Source organism: Echeneis naucrates, chromosome 4, assembly GCF_900963305.1.
Source record: "Echeneis naucrates chromosome 4, fEcheNa1.1, whole genome shotgun sequence".
NCBI lineage: Eukaryota > Metazoa > Chordata > Actinopteri > Carangiformes > Echeneidae > Echeneis > Echeneis naucrates.
The window spans coordinates 22112330-22129429 of record NC_042514.1 but is presented as its reverse complement, the minus strand read 5'-3'; the positions used below and the strand labels follow the sequence as shown (position 1 = coordinate 22129429).

Here is a 17100-nt window from a genome sequence, read left to right as displayed (position 1 = left end):
TGACATGTGTTTTCAAACATTTATTTATAAACATGTTTTCTGATGGCCTCAAACCAGAGAACAGAAGTAAAAACAAGTACAGGTTGTCTGGACGGATTGCCACTTCAAAAAAAAACTTTCAAAGAACCTTAATCAAACCTTCAACCATCATTTCAATTTGTGAAAACAATACGCTGTAATGCAAAATGACAAATACAGCACATATTTAAATACATACTTATTTGTATATACATATAAAATATAATATAATATAATAATAATGGTAAATTACTATCTATAATTTAATAATATTTAAAAAAAATCATAGTTATCTGGAGGTGGAGCTCAAGCACAAGCCACAGCTCCGCTGTCGTCATAGCAACGGCCCGCGGAGTAAGGGGACGCCCTGGATGTCTCGTCATTGGTCGTCTATGGCTGTTGCTCCGCCCTAATGCTCCCTATGATTGGCTTGTTTTTCTGTTGCTCACGCATACCGCAATCCAATTGGCTACTTTCCACCGTCAGGACTCGCCTGGGCTAATACGCTGTTGCAGCTGCAGAGAATGTAGGAAAAAAAAAGCAAGTACATGACGAAGAGCAGCAGGCTTCACGATGTAAAGAGAAGCAACTGTGTGGTGTTTTCGCGGTGAAAATTGACATCTGCTTACTGAATTTACACAAAGTTTATAAAGCTGGGAGAAATGTAGAGAGCTTCTTGCCGCCGTTGTCGTCGCTTTGCGATGGCGGAACCTGCTACGAGGCAAGTGATAAAACGGGAGACCCGTTAGCTAACTTAACGGAGAGTTTACAGCTCTCTACTGTCGGTGTGGAGGCTGATTGCTGATTTGAGAGACGTGTTTAACTTGTAGGGTGGTGTGTGGCAAGTATATGGCACTTAAATGGTAAATATTTACATTTTAAACCCCACAGAGAGTTTGAAATTTCCCTGTCAGACGGCGCATCGGACGACGACATGCCCTTAACGTTACCCGCGGAGGGCGGCCACGATGGGAGCATCCGAAAGGTGAGACACCTGTAAACACACAAACTAAATAGAAACACACACACTGCCGTTGTGTGGATAGACTTGGTTGAAAGGGGGTTAAAATGTAGGTTTGGGTTTTACCGTATCTCTCAGTAAATACCAACTTTGGTTATAGTTGATTCACTTCCACAAAGCTGTGGCTCATACGAAGCCAGAATGACTGAAGAAAAAAATTGAAATTAATCAGGTCATATGAACGAGGAAACCCTAATTTCCTCCCTTAATATTTGGGGGCAGCACATCTTGCTGTTACTTTTTACCTCAATATATCTGCTGCTGTCACTCCAAATACAACACAATTTTACATTTGTAAAAAGTAACATGAGTGATGTCTTCAGATTGAAACAGGTTTCTTCAAACTGCAAATAGATGAATGTGCACAGGGGGTGAATTATTTTGTATACATGATATTTTTGGACTAGAAAAATACCAAACAGCGTTTTCCTCAGGGATCCAACATTTGCTGTTGAAATTTTGGAAATGTGCAACTCACATCCAGAGTGTGTTTGAAAAACATTTTGGAGAAAATTAATGATCAGAGATCTGGTGTTTTTTTGGTTTTTTTTTTAAACAAGGTATTTCAACTTCTGCTACTTGGCTGCAAAGAACCTGCAGTTTAATTGAGAGTTGAGAGTGCCTAGTTGGAAAAACCAGATAGGTGATTAGAGAAATTTCACCTGGACACTCAAAGTTTTCGACACAATCCTTTAGACTTAAACTGAACAGATGTCAAGCAACCTCCATCCTCCTGGCCTCCTGATGGTGTAGCAGAGACAGGAGTCTGGTCAGAAGTCTAATCCACAGAGGTCCTCTAAGGATTACTGGACGAGTGCATGCAAAACAAACACCTTAACTGGGTGAGCTGGAACAAAACAGAGTGTGAGGAAAAAGAAAAATGCTTATATGCTGTACACATTTTGTCGCATGAGGGCCAGAGAAAGTGATGTAAGGAGCTGCAGGGATAAGGAAAGGGATTATTCAGCATGTTTAGAGTATGTCTGCTCCATTTGTCATGTTAATGTACATCTGTTTACCCCTACAAGGGGCCATTGTATGACAGATTGCTTATTTTAGTTGGCACAGTTTTTTTTCTTCAGCTGTGGGGAAGCTGTTCAGGTCTTGTCAGCAAAATTCAAAATGTGGACTTTTCTTGGGCTTACTGATGGTGAATAAGCTGTACCATCAAAATGTATTGAAATCTATTCTGAGAGCTCAAATTTTGAACAAATGAATCCCCAAAGATTCGAAGTTGTCTGTATATTAATAGTATATTTGTAGGAACATATTGACCTAAACTTATTCTGATGCAACTTGTTATTTGAAAACTGGTGTTGAATTTATGTTGCAACTAATTATTTGAAAGCTGGTGGTGAATTTATGCCACTGTGGCTCTATCTTTTTGGAGTCCCTAACGACAATGGGAAATCCAACAGTATAAACAAAGCTGTCCTTGTCATTACTTTCTTTAGGCATACCTACTCTGATACACAATACAGTGTTTTAAAACAAATTAGACAAGACCATATGTTCTCTCTTGTGTGTGAAGTTTTCACTCACTAAATATTGCTCTCTCTTAAACAAGTTATTGTTTCCTAATTGTTGCCATTGCTCTCTTTCAGACTATCTCTTCATCTGTAGCTGATACAGAGCAGAATGTTTGCGAGGGAAGTCATGTTTCCTTGGCTGTAACTCCACCAGCTCCTTTAAGCTAGGCCCATAGTAAATAAGGAGGGGTTTTTTTTTTGTTTGTTTGTTTTTTGGAGATTGCATATTGTGGCTAAAAGCCACAGTTTGTCTCATTAGACATATAAATAACTCAAATTTACTGTAAATGGCATATTTACAGGATGTTAACCTAACTCTTAACTTGTTTTATATTTGGCCAATACTGGCACTTTTTATTCAGCAAAAACATTTCATTTTAATGATATTCACATACTTGATAATAAACTACTTCATCCCCTCTGTTCCTTTGTCTCTGGCTTTGTTGTTTTTGCAGGGATGTGACCCATTAGCCCAAACTCAGCGTAGTAAACTGCAGCACAGACGAGCACGCATCAACCAGCAGATCAACAAAGAGATGCGGATGAGAGCTGGAGCAGAGAACCTTTTCAGGTTAGTCAAGATGGTTTAAAATATGCTGTGCTCTAGAGAAAAAGTGAAGGTGTTCATTGACATGACGTGTTTATGACCTTAATCAGTTGTGATGCAGTCAGTAAGGATGTTACAATACTAGAAATGTGTTAGTCCCTTCATTATATATAACAAATCTCTCTCTCTTTCACTAACACACACACCCCCTTCCATATAGTTATTGTCTGCAGCAGTTGGACTTAAAAATTGCGTGTGCTCTAAGCTTTAAAATGCTACATAGATGCAAAATGTGCTGAGCTGTCTTATTTTAGCTTCACATTAGCCTTGGTGAATGATGCGTTTGTTGTGTTGCTCCAGCAGATGTTTAGGAGGTGGACCTTATGATAAAGTTAACACGGTATCTGTGACCTGCCTTGAGGTGTTTCCTCTGCTCATTTTAAAGGATCTATGTTGTTTCCATACTGGCCTTTTTAGGGCATTTTTCAACTTTTATTCTGACAGCCACAATGAGTGTGAATGTAAGGAAGAGTGAGTGAGTGAGAGAGAGAGAGACAGAGAGCTCGTGCAGGACACAGCCCTGAACCCAGCTGCTGCAGTTAGAACTAAGCAATTAAGTACCAGGTGCTTTTGTGTGTAACTTGTCCCTGATGATCTTCATGTGAGCACCTATGTTTTAGCTGTGAATGTGTTGCTAGCATTTTGAATACTGCTGAATTTCCACCTTGTTGTTGTCATTTGACTTTGTACTAAAGTGTCAATTCTTGTGACGTCACTGGCAGTGGTGTGCACCTGCTCTAAGTGTTCAGTGAGATTTGAGGGGAAAAAACAAAACAAAAAAAACAAACAAAGAATCTAACTGTCTCATCAGTTTGTCCTTTAAGATGATTTATGGCTTCTGTTTTTGTTGCCCTTTTGTTAACATATTGGCTCTGTCACATTTGGTGTGCAGTCAGATGATGGGAAAAGGTCAGAGATCATTCCTCTTGAAAACACACACAGACACACACACCAGCACCATCCAGTTTTACAGGACTGTTTGTCTTCACCGTGTGTGAACATGGATGTTTGTGTCTGTCAGCTTGTGTGTCTACTCTGTATTGTGTGTGCCTTTGTCCATTGTTCTTTTTCACATTATTATTTTCAATTCTTTAATGCTGTTTATATACTTAATTTAATGCTGCAAAACAGTAATTGAAAGCTGCATTCTCCTGCAGCATGAGTACCAAAATGAACTGTGCTGGCTTTGTGTTTTTAAGCAGCAGGTTGCTATTCACACAGCACGCAAGAATTTTATTGGTGAAGAAATGAGGGAAATGAAAAAAGAAACTGTGGCAGAACATCAAAGTGTTCTCTCCAAGAACGTTAGCATCATCTTTATCCTCTTTAGCTCCCCTTTGTCTCCCTGCGCTGTTGCTCTCTCCTTAACTATTTCTCAAGCCATGTCTGTCTGGTCAGATTCTGGTGCAAACATTTGGTCTAAACCTTTTCTTTGGCAGCTTTGAGAATATTAGTTCTATGAATTCTCCATAGAGCAAAAGTCTGAAAACAACACACTTGCAGTGGTTGTACTGCCTCTCCCACAACACATGAAGGTTCAACTCTGGAGGAGCCACTTAATTAAAGCATGCAGCTTTTTGCCTCCTTCATAGTGCTCCTTCGTGGTGCTGTTTCAGAATTTAATGAGAACAAAACAGAAAACACCAGTGTTTTTAATTAAAAGACAACCAAGGTCACTCCTCACTATTATTCTATGACACATTTAGCAACAATATTTAACTCCTCAAATAGATGGATGATGGGCAGCACAGCTTGTTTATATTTACTTTTATTGTTGTTTAGTTTCTCCATTATTTTGTTTGGTAAATTTACAGAAAGGTGTCTCTGTTATTTATTGCATATATGTATCAAAACTATATAAATAATTAATAAATAGTTTTCCAAGAAAAAAATACCTCAACATGAAACTTTTTTTCTTAAGTTTTTAAACATCTGTTGATGTACTGGTTTTAGTCCTATGTTATTGCCAACTCAGCATCTTTGGATTCTGGAATGTTTGATGCAAAAATTACAATTTGAAAACACTGTGAACTGTGTTGAGCATTTTTATTTTACCAGTATAAAATATAATCAATTTAACTGAAATTAGTTGTCAGTTTGTCTCTGCACTTGGGAAGATTGGACTAAATCTCAAACAGCTCATGTTTTTTTTTTTTTTTCTTCTTCTTCTTCTTTTTTTCTTTTAGCTCTTTAGCTCCACTTTTGACTGGTTTCAGGCTGTTATCCTAAAAGGTGATGACTCAGTTTAGGGGAAATAAAACAGGTCCTCCTGCCCTTTCTGTTGGAACGGTGGGTCACAGAGACAAAGAGGACCCCCACACCAGCCTGTCAGCCTGTAATCAGCTGGCTTTGTGTGTGCCTCCCGTCCTGTTCCCATGCAGAGATGAAGCCCTGGAAAGCTCATCCCCCACTTATTTGTCTGACACCGTCTGAGTTTTTTTTTTTTTTTTTTCCCTTACCCTCTTTTTGGTCAACTGGAATAGAGTCCACACACACACACCCCACCTCTTTTTCAATTCACTCATTCTGAAACTGGAATTGGGTCATACTCTGAATGTTTGGGGGGGGGGGTGGATTGTAACTCATCAGAGCTTGTGATTGGCTGATGAAGATGTTAGTAGTGTCCTGCAGTGTGTGTGTGTGTTATTGTGGGACTTCAGCTGTGGCACAGTAACTAGTTTAATCCCGGTCACCATGTTTGTTACTTTGATTATTACAGAGCTATGTTTTAAAACAAAAAGAAAACAAACAAAACTTGGCTACCGCTTCTCTGATACTTTTTATGAGGAGTTATTTTCCCCTCAAAAGCTGCAGTGTGTTGTCTGTGTGTGAAGGGGATATTGGGCAACCCTTTTTAAAGCTGACTAATCAGATTGCCCTTGGATTGATCCTCGGTGTAGGTGAACACCTGTGTGTGTGTGTGTGTGTGTGAGCAAAATTGGAAGGGAGTGACGAAGGGAGGTGATTGTGAAGTGGTCTAGCTGGACAGATTAACATTATTTAAAAGGAGCTCAAAGCTGAGCTGAAGCTGCATGTTTGAGTCCAGTTTGGTCATGTGACAATAGTCATTTTCAGGTTATAGAGGTCAGTGTTAGTCCTGACTGGAGCAAACAGCACTCAAAAGTTTGAAACAAAAACACACCTTCCATTATAGAATGTGGGACTGAATTTTTATAGCTATGTAAACACAGTTTTACATCAGCATTTAACCTCATTCTCTCACTCAGTGGCTGTCTTCAGTGGCAGAAATTTATGGCGATTATATTAGGATGTAACCAGCTAGCTCTGTCCCTTCCTTTAACTTTCAGGTAGTTTCACTGTAACATTCAGTCTGCTCTGAAGTGTATCACCACCCCTTGCCTTCTAAATTTAACTGCAGTCAAAGCTCTTGCTAAGCAACAATCACCACCACCTGCTTCTAGTAAGAAGCCACGTTCAGCTCCTATAAAAGTTGTGAAGTTGCTTGTTCAGTTTCAGTTTATCTTCCCTCCCTCAATCTTCAACTTGATGATGCATCTGATTACTCATTTAACATGAGACCTTTTAAAGACTTTGATTTATTTTACTATTATTTTTATTTATTTATTTGTTCTTGAGTGGTTTGTGACTTACAAACATATGACTCAATTATGCTGTGTCACTGAGCCAGTGAAGTTTAATGATTGTATAATAAGGGGGATTTTCTTTGCTGCTTCTCTAACATAGTGTATATCATTGTTAACGTGTTCACCCATTGATGCCTCAGATTTCCAGGAACACGGTTGTTAATCTCAACCCCCCACAGCAGTGTGTTCGCTTTATGCAGCATTGGGATCCTCCCCCCTATGTTTGGAGGGGGATAGGAGAGTCTTGAACTGAATGAACAGAGGGTGGAGAGAGGGACACATATGTTTGTGAAAGGCATGTTGTGAAAAGAAAGTTGTTGCAAAGGAGCTCACATCCACTGACACAAAATTACACCTGCCCCTGCACTAACATAATGACTTCTGTGAATGCAAAACCTTAAGATTCCAACAACAAATGCTAACCAAAAAAGGGAGACTGCAAAAACTGGTTTCTCAGTTTTACATGAACCGGTTATATAAGAAAGGGTTTATATTATTATATTATATTATATTATATATTTAGTGGCTCAGGGCCAATTTTCAGTTCGGCAGTTTTAAGTTAAATGTGTGTGTAGCCAAGTAGTGACTACTTTTTGGAGATGAATGGTAAATTACAGATGGGGTGGAGATTATTGTTGTTACTGGGATTTTCAGTACTGGAGTGACTGCTGCAGTTTTGAATAGTGATGGAACAGAGAGTAAAGAGTGAATAATGGTAGATTTGAGGGGAAACAGAGACCAAAGTGTGGGGAGGGGATCAAGCTGACATGTGGAGGGCTTGGATGTATGGATGAGGCCCGAGATTTCAGAGGCATCAAGGATTTGAAAACTGGAAAATCGCTTGCAATGCTGGAGAGAAGCCGTGGATTTGAACATGAATATTGTGAATTTTTTCATCAAAGAACAGCATTTGAGATTTACAGGTGTCTGTTGAGTACAAATAGGGAGGTAAGGAGTTAGATGGCTAGTGTTTCCCACATTGGAGGTGATTAAACCACTGTAGTAGTTTGATATGGTATGAGCAATAGAGTCCTTGTAGAGTAGAAGATTGGTTTTGTGCATAAATTTATCAACAGGGACACCAGTCTTTTTGTATAGTCGCTGTGTTCAAGCCAGTGGGCTAATATTTGCCCATATGGGCACAAAAAACAGGAGCGAAAACTGAATCAGTGCTTATACAAGGAAAGTGATTGTTTTAACTCACACAAAAGCGTAATTACATAGTCCATGCAGGCTGTAAAACCATAAAAATGCTTTCCGGGTGAGAAGTGGCAGCAAGTCGTGTCAGCATCCACTCAACCCAGAACAATGTGGCTTCCCCAACGTAAAATTGCGAAGACTTTGAAGATCCCCCCCATCTACAATGCATAAAATTCTCAAAACATTCAGAGAATCAGGGCGAATATCTGTGCGCAAAGGACATGGCCGAAGGTCTAAACTGGATACCTGTGATCTCAGGGCCCTTAGGCAGCACTGCATTGAAAACAGGCATGATTCTCTGCTGGACATCACTGCATCACTGCTTAGGAACACTTCCAGAAATCACTGTCTGTGAACTGATCGCATGGAGATCCACAAATGCAAATTAATGCTGTATCATGCAAAGATGAAGCCATATATGAACACTATCCAGAAACGCTGTCGTCTTCTCTGAGCCAAAGCTCATTTAAAACAGTTTGAGGTAAAATTGAAAACTGTTTTGTGCTCAGATGAATCAGAATTTGAAATTCATTTTGGAAACCATGGATGCCATGTTCTGCAGACTAAAAGAGAAGAGAAGAGTTGGACCATCCACCTTGTTATCAGCAGACAGTTCAAAACCCTGCATCTCTGATGGTATGCGGTGGCATTAGTGCCTATGGTAGGGATAGACTGATTATCGGTGCCAATATTCGGCATTGGCCTTTTTTTTTTTTTAATCTGACGGCCGATAAGAAATCAATTTAAAACTGGGTTGTTTTAGCTTTGATGCAGCCGCGCCTCTCTGTCTGTTTACAGCATTGTCACACTCACAGCACCATCTGATTGGTTACAAACAGACCTCCAAGACACTCAAAATTGAGGAGTGAGGAAATTTTCTAGTTTTGTTTTGTGTTTTTCTTTTGTTGTTTTGTCACTGATTTCTTTTCATCCTTTAATCTTAATACATAAAGGTTTTCAGGCTTTGTGGTTAAAGCAGTGTATTTTCTGTCAGTGTTTCAATTATATTTAAATTGATCATAAAATGCCAGAAAATAGCCCATGATTTTTACAATGATTTTTTTTTATTTGTATAGGTAAATCCAAATGTTACATCAAGTCACCATTTGGGGTCCAACAAACTATATATTGCTTTTAACATATTAATTTGTTTATTATCCTCCCTCATCGCCTTCCTGATGGGAAGAATGAGGCGGTGACAACACATCCAGCACCATCACCCTGAACACAGGGTGTGTCAAGGATGTGTGCTGAGCCCCCCCCACTTCACTCTTATGTCCCACTGAGACACAGTTACAACCTCCTCATCAAGTTTGCGGATGACACATAAGCAAGGGGGATGAGACCTAGTGCAGGAGCAAAGTGAGCTGCCTGGCCAAGTGGTGCATAGTCAACAATCACTCTGAAGGTGGAGAAGTTGAGAAAGATTCTTGTGGACTCTTGTGCACACCCAGCATTCTCCTCTGACCTGGCAGCACCAAGTTCCTCGGTGTGCACATCGCCCTGGACACTGTGCTGGTTTAGCTACACTGCATCACTGGCCAAGAAGGCTCAACAACGGCTCCACTTTCTCTGCAGACTGAGGAGAACCAGAGCCCCAGCTCCCATCGTGTGCACCTTTTACAGAGGGACCATTGAGAGTATCCTGGCCAGCAGCATCACTGTGTCGTATGGAGCCTGCACGGCATCCTGCTGCAAAACCCTGTAGCGCATAGTGAGACCTGCTGATAAGATTGTTGGTGACCCCTCCCCCCAGCCAACACATATTTATGACACCCATCTCCTCCTGCACTCCCACTCATCCAGCACTCAGCTTCCTCAGTCTGGTACCATCAGGGAGAAGACCACAGTGCCTCTGTGCCAGGACCAGCAGACTCAGAGATAGCTTCTTTTACCAGGTTATCAGGAAGCTGAACTCTCTCACTGCTTTTGCCCCTTCTCCCCCTTCTGCTCCCCGCTCCCCCTCCCGCACACAAGTACTCTGGACTTTAACCCCCCACACCAACTCGTTCCATGAACCCAACGCTGCTCCAAATACTTTGCACCGCGTCAGATCACTGTGTTTGCACTACTTTGCCACTTTATCCAATTGCAAAAAAAATGTATTCTCTGTATTTTTATTTATTTGTTTTTTGTTTACAGAAAAACTTATTTTTCTTCATTCTACTGTTTGGGCCGAAAAGGATGGCTTATTCCATCATTTATATTTACATATATTACTTTTGTGTCACATCATCTGCATTAATTTTTTTTCTCTTTTTTTTATCGGAGGCTAAACTCTTATCAGATATAAGTTATGTTGAATGTGAACAATTATAGAGTTTCTGATTCTGTAACACAAAGCGTGATACTAAGGAACTTAGTGTGATGGGATCCAAAGGAAGTGTAGTGTTGAACTGGCAGAAATGTGGCCTGATGACCAGGAACTGAGACGTTGGTGATTTGGAGTAAAGTCCAGATAAATCCCCTCTTCTCCTATCCCTGATGTTGCGGATGTTTTATTCCACAGGGCAACGACCAACAACAAAGTGAGGGAGACTGTCGCTTTGGAGCTTAGCTTCGTCAACTCTAATCTGCAGCTGCTGAAAGAAGAACTGGAGGAGCTGAACAGCAACATGGAGGTCTATCAGACAGACAGGTAGACAGCCCAGGTCTTAGTCCACTCATCATTTATCCCAGGCATTTTAGGCCTCACTTGTTAGACTAATGAGCATTATAATTAGTGAAAACACGCATCCATTGCATATTTCTATTCACTGTGTGCTCTGAGTGTATACCATTCATCTTCTGTTTTGTCTAGTTCTCAGATCTTCAGACAATAATTTGAGGGTCTTGACTTTTTTTAAGTTTCAGTCTATTTGAAAGTGAATGGTAATCTCGAGGTTCCTCACAAATTTAGAAATAAAATGAATGTGTGTAGTCTGCGACAGCAGGGAGAATTTTTTCCCTGTGCAGCCCTGGGTCATGGGAGGGATAAATCCCCTGATTAGTGTTATTATTGACCCTATGGTGTGCGTGGTTGTTTGTGTTCATTGTGAATGGGAGGAGGTGACTTTGGGGGGTGTCGGGCCGTAAGGGTTAATGCTTGGCTTTAGCTTTGCTTATTAGCAGGATGAGGCATTAAGCAATGAGTCCGGGTTGCTGGATTTCAAGGCAAGCAGATGGCAGTGCTGATTTGACTATGTGTGTATGTGTGCGCATGCGTGTGTGTGATGGTGTTGACATTGTGTAACAGATTTCACAAAAACGCACACTTTATTCATTTATTTTCAGTGAGGCTGTCAACGTTCCCATGATTCCACTGGGCTTGAAAGAAACCAAAGAGGTGGACTTCTCTCTTTCCATCCAGGTGACGACTGAGTCCACCTACTTATGTTTCACCCCTCAATGTCTCATTCACTAAATTAGCTTTTCTTTTAAGAAAAAGACAGGATAATTGTCATATTTAAACTATAAGGACAAACAGTGAAGGGACATTGTTGATATTATTGGTGCAAGCAGCATTTGGCCTTTGATCCCAATAAAGGCAATATTTTGGACTCCAGTTTGTTTAATTTTTTCAGTGTGATAAGCATTAATTTTACCCTGTCTTTTTGAACTCCTTTCATTAGCTGAAAAATTTTGAAAAAATATATTTTACTATAAATGCTCCTATTACCTAACTGAGGTTATTAGTTGCTGTGAAACTGATTTATCACAGTATAATGTCTGTCTCTTCCTGCAGGACTTCATCTGTGAGCACTATGGAGAGGACAGCTCTCTCTATGACAAGGAGATCAAGGAGCTTATGGAGCTCAGACAGGTTCATAAATTTATGCCATATGAGCAAAACAAACATCTGGTGTATTTTAATCTAGTTTTATGATGTACATGGTGGAAAATTTGTGTGCTTTTTGGCAATGATTAAATAAAAAAAAAAAAACAGGAGAAAAGAGACAGAAAATGTTTTTGTGTTGTCTTTGGGGCAGGCAATGCGCACACCCAGTCGAAACCAGGCTGGCCTGGAACTGCTGATGGAGTACTACAACCAGTTGTACTACCTGGACCAGCGATTCTTTCCTCCACACAGAAACCTTGGCGTTCACTTCCACTGGTAGGACATTAATGCTATAATGTTTTCAGCTAGAAACCGGGCTTGTCAGTTAGAGGACATTCAAGGTTTCATCTCAGGAGATTGTAGCAGTTTCACATATTTGCATGGAAATAAGCTTTGTGTCTTTGTATAGCAAGTAGGTGAATTGAAGACCATATATTTCAGTGATTTACTGAAGTGTTTGGTCTGTCCCTCAGGTACGACTCTCTGACAGGTGTCCCGTCATGTCAGCGTGCGCTGGCCTTTGAAAAAGGAAGTGTGTTGTTCAACATCGGTGCTCTGTACACACAGATCGGTGCACGGCAGGACCGCTCTGCCACCGCCGGCATAGAGCGAGCCATAGATGCCTTTCAGCGTGCTGCAGGTACCAGAACAGACACCCGGATTTCCCGCTAGTACTTACTGGTAGTTCTGTCTTATACTGGGTTTACTTATACAATCCCACTAAGGTCAAAGTTCTGTGCCTCCCTATAGCTATTATCCCAAGATGACACCTTTTTAAATGTCAAAATGCAAACCACAAAGTACCCCTATGCTTCACAAACTTTTTGTGAACAGTGTTCCTATTTTTTCAAGGATGGAATGGAAATATTCAGAAATAGGAGTTAATGTGACGTTCATAGCCATTTTCTCTTGTGTGTGTTAAGGTGCATTTAATTACCTTAAGGAGAACTTCTCCAATGCACCGAGTCTGGACATGAGTGGTCCATCGCTCTGCATGCTGGTCCAGCTAATGGTTGCCCAGGTGCAGGAGTGCGTCTTTGAGCGTGCAACGCTCATGACGCAGGGGACACACTTCATTTCACAACTCTGCCTGGCGCAGGAGGCTGCACGGGTGAGTTTGTATGTCTTTCAGTTAGTCTGTATTGTTCCTGTTTGTTGACTGTGATGCTCACTCTGTACTTGCATGTATCCCATAGGTGTCGGAAGTCTACTTGTTAGTTCAGCAAACCATGACGCAGCCTTTGATGAAGGACTACGTGCCGTTTTCGTGGGCGTCAATGGTCCAAGTCAAGTCTGAACACTTCTGTGCTCTCTCACACTACTACACTGCTGTGGCACTATGTGACCACATGTGTAAGTAAAACAACACTCTAATACACGAAATATATATATATATATATATATAACGCAATGGAAGTCAAGGATGTTTAATGCTTTATATGCGCAGCATTAAAATAATGGATTGGGTTTTCGAATATGTTCTTCTGTCAGAAATACAAGTATAAACATATAAACACTCAAGCTGGGTCTATGCTGTGTTGCATCTGCAGCATCTGTTGAGGAGGATGAAGAGCACCAACAGGCTGAAGCAGAGAAGGCTTTCTTTCAGTTCTACGTGAGCACTCCTGCAGGGCCATCGCTGAGGCAGGTTCTGCAGGACACTGAAAAAAGACGAAAGCTTGGTGAGTTTGTGCGAGCCAGTGTTGTGTGGTACCAGTACCAGGGATGTCGTGTATTGAGAATGTCTTATATTTTTTGTTGTTTGGGATAAAAGTTGTATTGAAAAATATTAAGATAAAGACATCTTACATATGTATAGGTAAAGCTCACCTGCGGCGTGCCGTAATTAGACATGAGGAGGCAATGCGTGTCCACGGTCTTTGTAAGATCCTGAGGAAGATGGACATCCTGCAGGACGTGCTGTCTCTCACACACAAACGCTCTTTGGACAAGTACTCTGAGCTGGATCGAGAGGATGACTTTGATGAAACTGCTGAGGCCCCAGAGATACAGTGTAAAATATTCACAGCATAACAATCAATGCTATTCAAACTATGGTCAAATGATAGTGAATGAGTTTTGGTTTTGTGTGTTGACAGCTCAAACCCACCAGAAACCAGACATTGCTCCACCCAACTTCTCTGCAGTCCAAGTTAGTGACATCTTCCAAAGGCTGGTAAATACACACAGAAGACATAGATAAACCAATGAATTAGACATTCAAAGAATCTGTAGCAACCACTGACACTTGAGATGAGGATAACTCTTCTCTGCTTAAGGGGCCTCTGTCCGTGTTTTGTGCACGAGCTCGCTGGGGTCCGGTGCGACTGATCTGCCTGCAGAGAAAAGAGAGCGGTCTGGGCCTCACACTCAGAGGAGACTCCCCCGTCCTTGTGGCGGGAGTGGTTCCTGGAGGTTGTGCAGCGGTGAGACAAAATCCACATATTAGTTTTTATAGAGGCACTATTGCAAAACAAAAGCACTATGTGACTATTGTAGTGATCGCTGTGCCTAGTTGATGTTGGATTGTGTGAGCTGGTCTGTCTATAATCAGAGTGAGATGTAAGAGAAGTAGCAGGAGAAGCTGCGCAAAAATTCAGAGCTGCTGTGGAAAACAGACGACTTAAAATCATCCATCAACAGAACAATTTCAGCACTTCATCTTATAGATTAACAACATTTTTCTTTGTACATTTGTACTTTGTACTTTCTACATTTCTGTCAGCTGCTCTACTGCTGCATTCCTTCACACCTATTAGTGGACTCTGTATTGTGTCATATGCTGCAGTCATGGTTGCAGCTGAATCAGAGAGAATAAAACTTCACTTTGTTTAGACGAAACAAATGAAGACTAAATTTAAATTGTCATTGGATAGTTTCGATGGATGTCTTTTAAAAGTGCTTAACCCCTTTTTTTTCTGCTGACCCCATCCACAGCAGATTATCCGTAGTTGTACTATTGCTCAAGCTGCTTTTCTTAACTGGCACTGATTTGCATCAGGAAACACAATGAATATGCAGGACTACCTCAAAAACCATGTGAAACCACAAGTATCATTCAAGTATCATCATCATCGTTATTTTTGATTTGTGCGGTCAAAAAATCTAAATCACTCAGGCGTTTTTCAACTGAAATACGGAAACTTTGACTTTAATGTTTAATCTCTCTCTAAAGCACCATTAAAACACATTAAGAAAAGTCGGTTGGAGAATGAACTATTGAAAATTTATTAGTGAATTAATTGTGTGAAAAAACAAATAGGAGAGCCGTGTGTGTGTCTGTGTGTATTGCAGGAGGCAGGGCTAAGGGAAGGTGACTACATTGTAGCAGTGGACGGACAAGACTGTAAATGGGCCAAACACAGTGAGGTTGTCAACATGCTAAAGAGCTGCAGCGATCGAGGGGCGGAGCTCAGTGTGGTCACGTTACACTCACATGATACACAGGTACTGAAGTGAAAGTGCATGTGTGTGCTGGTTAGATCAATAGCTGCTGTCTTGATGCATATTTGTGTACCTGTTCAGTGATTGGCACACCGCCTGTGTGTTGGCAGGTGGAGCGGAAAGCCATCATGCTGTCCCACTGCAGTGCTAAAGAAAACACACGGCAGCGTCTGCTAGGCACAGCTAAAGGCCAGAGCTCTGCCTCCTTGCTGAACTGGAACAGGAAAAAGAAGAGAGAGGGCAGCAGCGTCACCAAGAGACTAGGAAGCACTTTCAGTTTGTCATTTGGAAGCATCAGAGAGGCCGAGGCCATGTACTGAGACATGAGGGCAGAAAAAGCACTCAGGGAATTACACAGTGCGATGAAAGCTGCATAGAGCCTGATGGCTCCTCTGTTGGTGGAGTGAAACTGAGAATTCAGAGGTCTGAGTTCATTTCAGTAAAATTTGGCCGCCAATCAAATATGTGAGCACACTCCTACTAGGTAGAGCACCCTGCAGCATGTAGCTTTTTGCTGAAGTTCACTTTGGAGGAGTGAAGAAGGTCCTCTTGCTGCCTCTCACGGGAGTCAAAATTGATGAACTGCCTGGAGACTTCTTTTCAGGACCAGTGAAGTCAACTGACTTACTCTTGTAATAATGAACTCTAACTGGACTCTGGTCCATCTGGTAGATGTCTTAGCCAACACAGCCCCGCTTCTGTTTCAATGCAGATGTCAGGAATATGACGTTACAGGTTCACAAACCAGAATAGACCTGAACTTCCTCTCTTCTGGAATTAAAACAGTCGAAAAAACATGCACATTCACAAACACACACAAACAGACGGCTAGATGCATTCAAGACTAAAAATGTGTATACACAAAACTTCTCACTGAAAAATTGGGTTGCACTTTCATGAGCCTCATTTCGATAAGAAGGCATAAATGTATGAAGAACCATTCTTTTATAAGGCACGGCCTAGAAAACAAGGACTGAAAAACAAACAACTTCACAGTCTGTTGGTCAGATTACAAATTGAGCTCATCAGTAAAGTTTAAAGTCCTTATTTATTGTGAACAAATGGGTCGGGAGCAGATGGACCAACAACAAAGCCTCTGAAACTGTGATATTGTACATTGAAGAAATGTATAGTCTAATATAATAAACAAAGCAAAGGTAACATTGATTTACATTTTCACTTTTTTGCATCACTCGGCTTATAAAAAAAAAAAAAAAAACAACCCAAAACAATATATCCTGTATTCATAAATACAAAGTCATCTGGGAAGTGACAGACGTGTGATTTTTGTGCACACATAATTTTTGCATCTGGACTCTGTGTATGCACGCGAGAGGGAGAGAGGGAGAGAGAGAAACACACACACACAAACACATCTGTTTACCCAACTATGTGATACCACACTCCAGCACAATTCCACCTCCAACATAGGTGATTTGTTAAAAAAAAAAAAATAATCAAAACCCCATCACATTAGCTGTCTGCAGCATGTGCTTATTTGTTAACACTATGTGTCTGGTAAAACAAAGCTATACAGTATTTGTCTCTGAGGTCTCAGAGTCCTGCTGATCGCTCCTGAAGCAGTCTGAGGTTTTGGATTTCATTCATTCAAACCTAACCAAACATATCAGACAAGTGAACTTTTTGTCTTAGTTTTGTCCTTTGCAGATTATTCAAAGCACTTCTTCACTTCTCTTCTCAGATCTAGTGTTGGATAGTTCTGGCCTCTTGAAACGCAAAGAAACGTACTGTGCATGACCTAAGAGAATGTTCAGAAGAAGCAAGATGTGGAGAAACTGTCCAGTTTTGTGTTCTGTATCTGTTGTGTTCAGTTGATGTATGTCAGAGTAAGCCAATGT

At 40.9% G+C, this 17100-nt stretch overlaps 1 protein-coding gene across 4 annotated transcripts; it reads left to right on the top strand.

Annotated features, from left to right (window-relative positions):
- The first annotated feature begins 557 nt into the window (after positions 1-557).
- rhpn1 (rhophilin, Rho GTPase binding protein 1) lies at positions 558-16471 on the top strand. Of its 4 annotated transcripts, XM_029500212.1 has the most exons (16): positions 558-739; positions 910-1003; positions 3024-3139; positions 10490-10618; positions 11254-11329; positions 11705-11782; positions 11949-12073; positions 12271-12437; positions 12721-12908; positions 12994-13150; positions 13348-13479; positions 13617-13811; positions 13897-13973; positions 14077-14223; positions 15092-15244; positions 15352-16471. In XM_029500212.1, exons 1-16 carry the CDS (start codon positions 720-722, stop codon positions 15559-15561), a joined length of 2064 nt encoding a protein of 687 aa, XP_029356072.1. In that variant the 5' UTR covers positions 558-719; the 3' UTR covers positions 15562-16471. The 4 variants fall into 4 exon arrangements, with proteins under 4 accessions (XP_029356072.1, XP_029356071.1, XP_029356069.1 ...); XM_029500211.1 differs by lacking the exons at positions 558-739; positions 910-1003 and having other exon boundaries at positions 2812-3139; positions 11254-11305; XM_029500209.1 differs by lacking the exons at positions 558-739; positions 910-1003 and having other exon boundaries at positions 2812-3139; positions 13897-13949.
- The last annotated feature ends 629 nt before the right edge of the window (positions 16472-17100 follow it).

What these genes read in the sequence shown, in the direction of transcription:
- rhpn1 (XM_029500208.1), top strand. Translation starts at nt 2,856, where the DNA reads ATGGCATATTTACAGGATGTTAACCTAACTCTTAACTTGTTTTATATT. An exon ending in GAGGTCTATCAGACAGACAG is followed by an intron (nt 10,619 to 11,253) that starts GTAGACAGCCCA and finishes ATTTATTTTCAG; the next exon opens with TGAGGCTGTCAACGTTCCCA. An exon ending in TGAAAAAAGACGAAAGCTTG is followed by an intron (nt 13,480 to 13,616) that starts GTGAGTTTGTGC and finishes ACATATGTATAG; the next exon opens with GTAAAGCTCACCTGCGGCGT.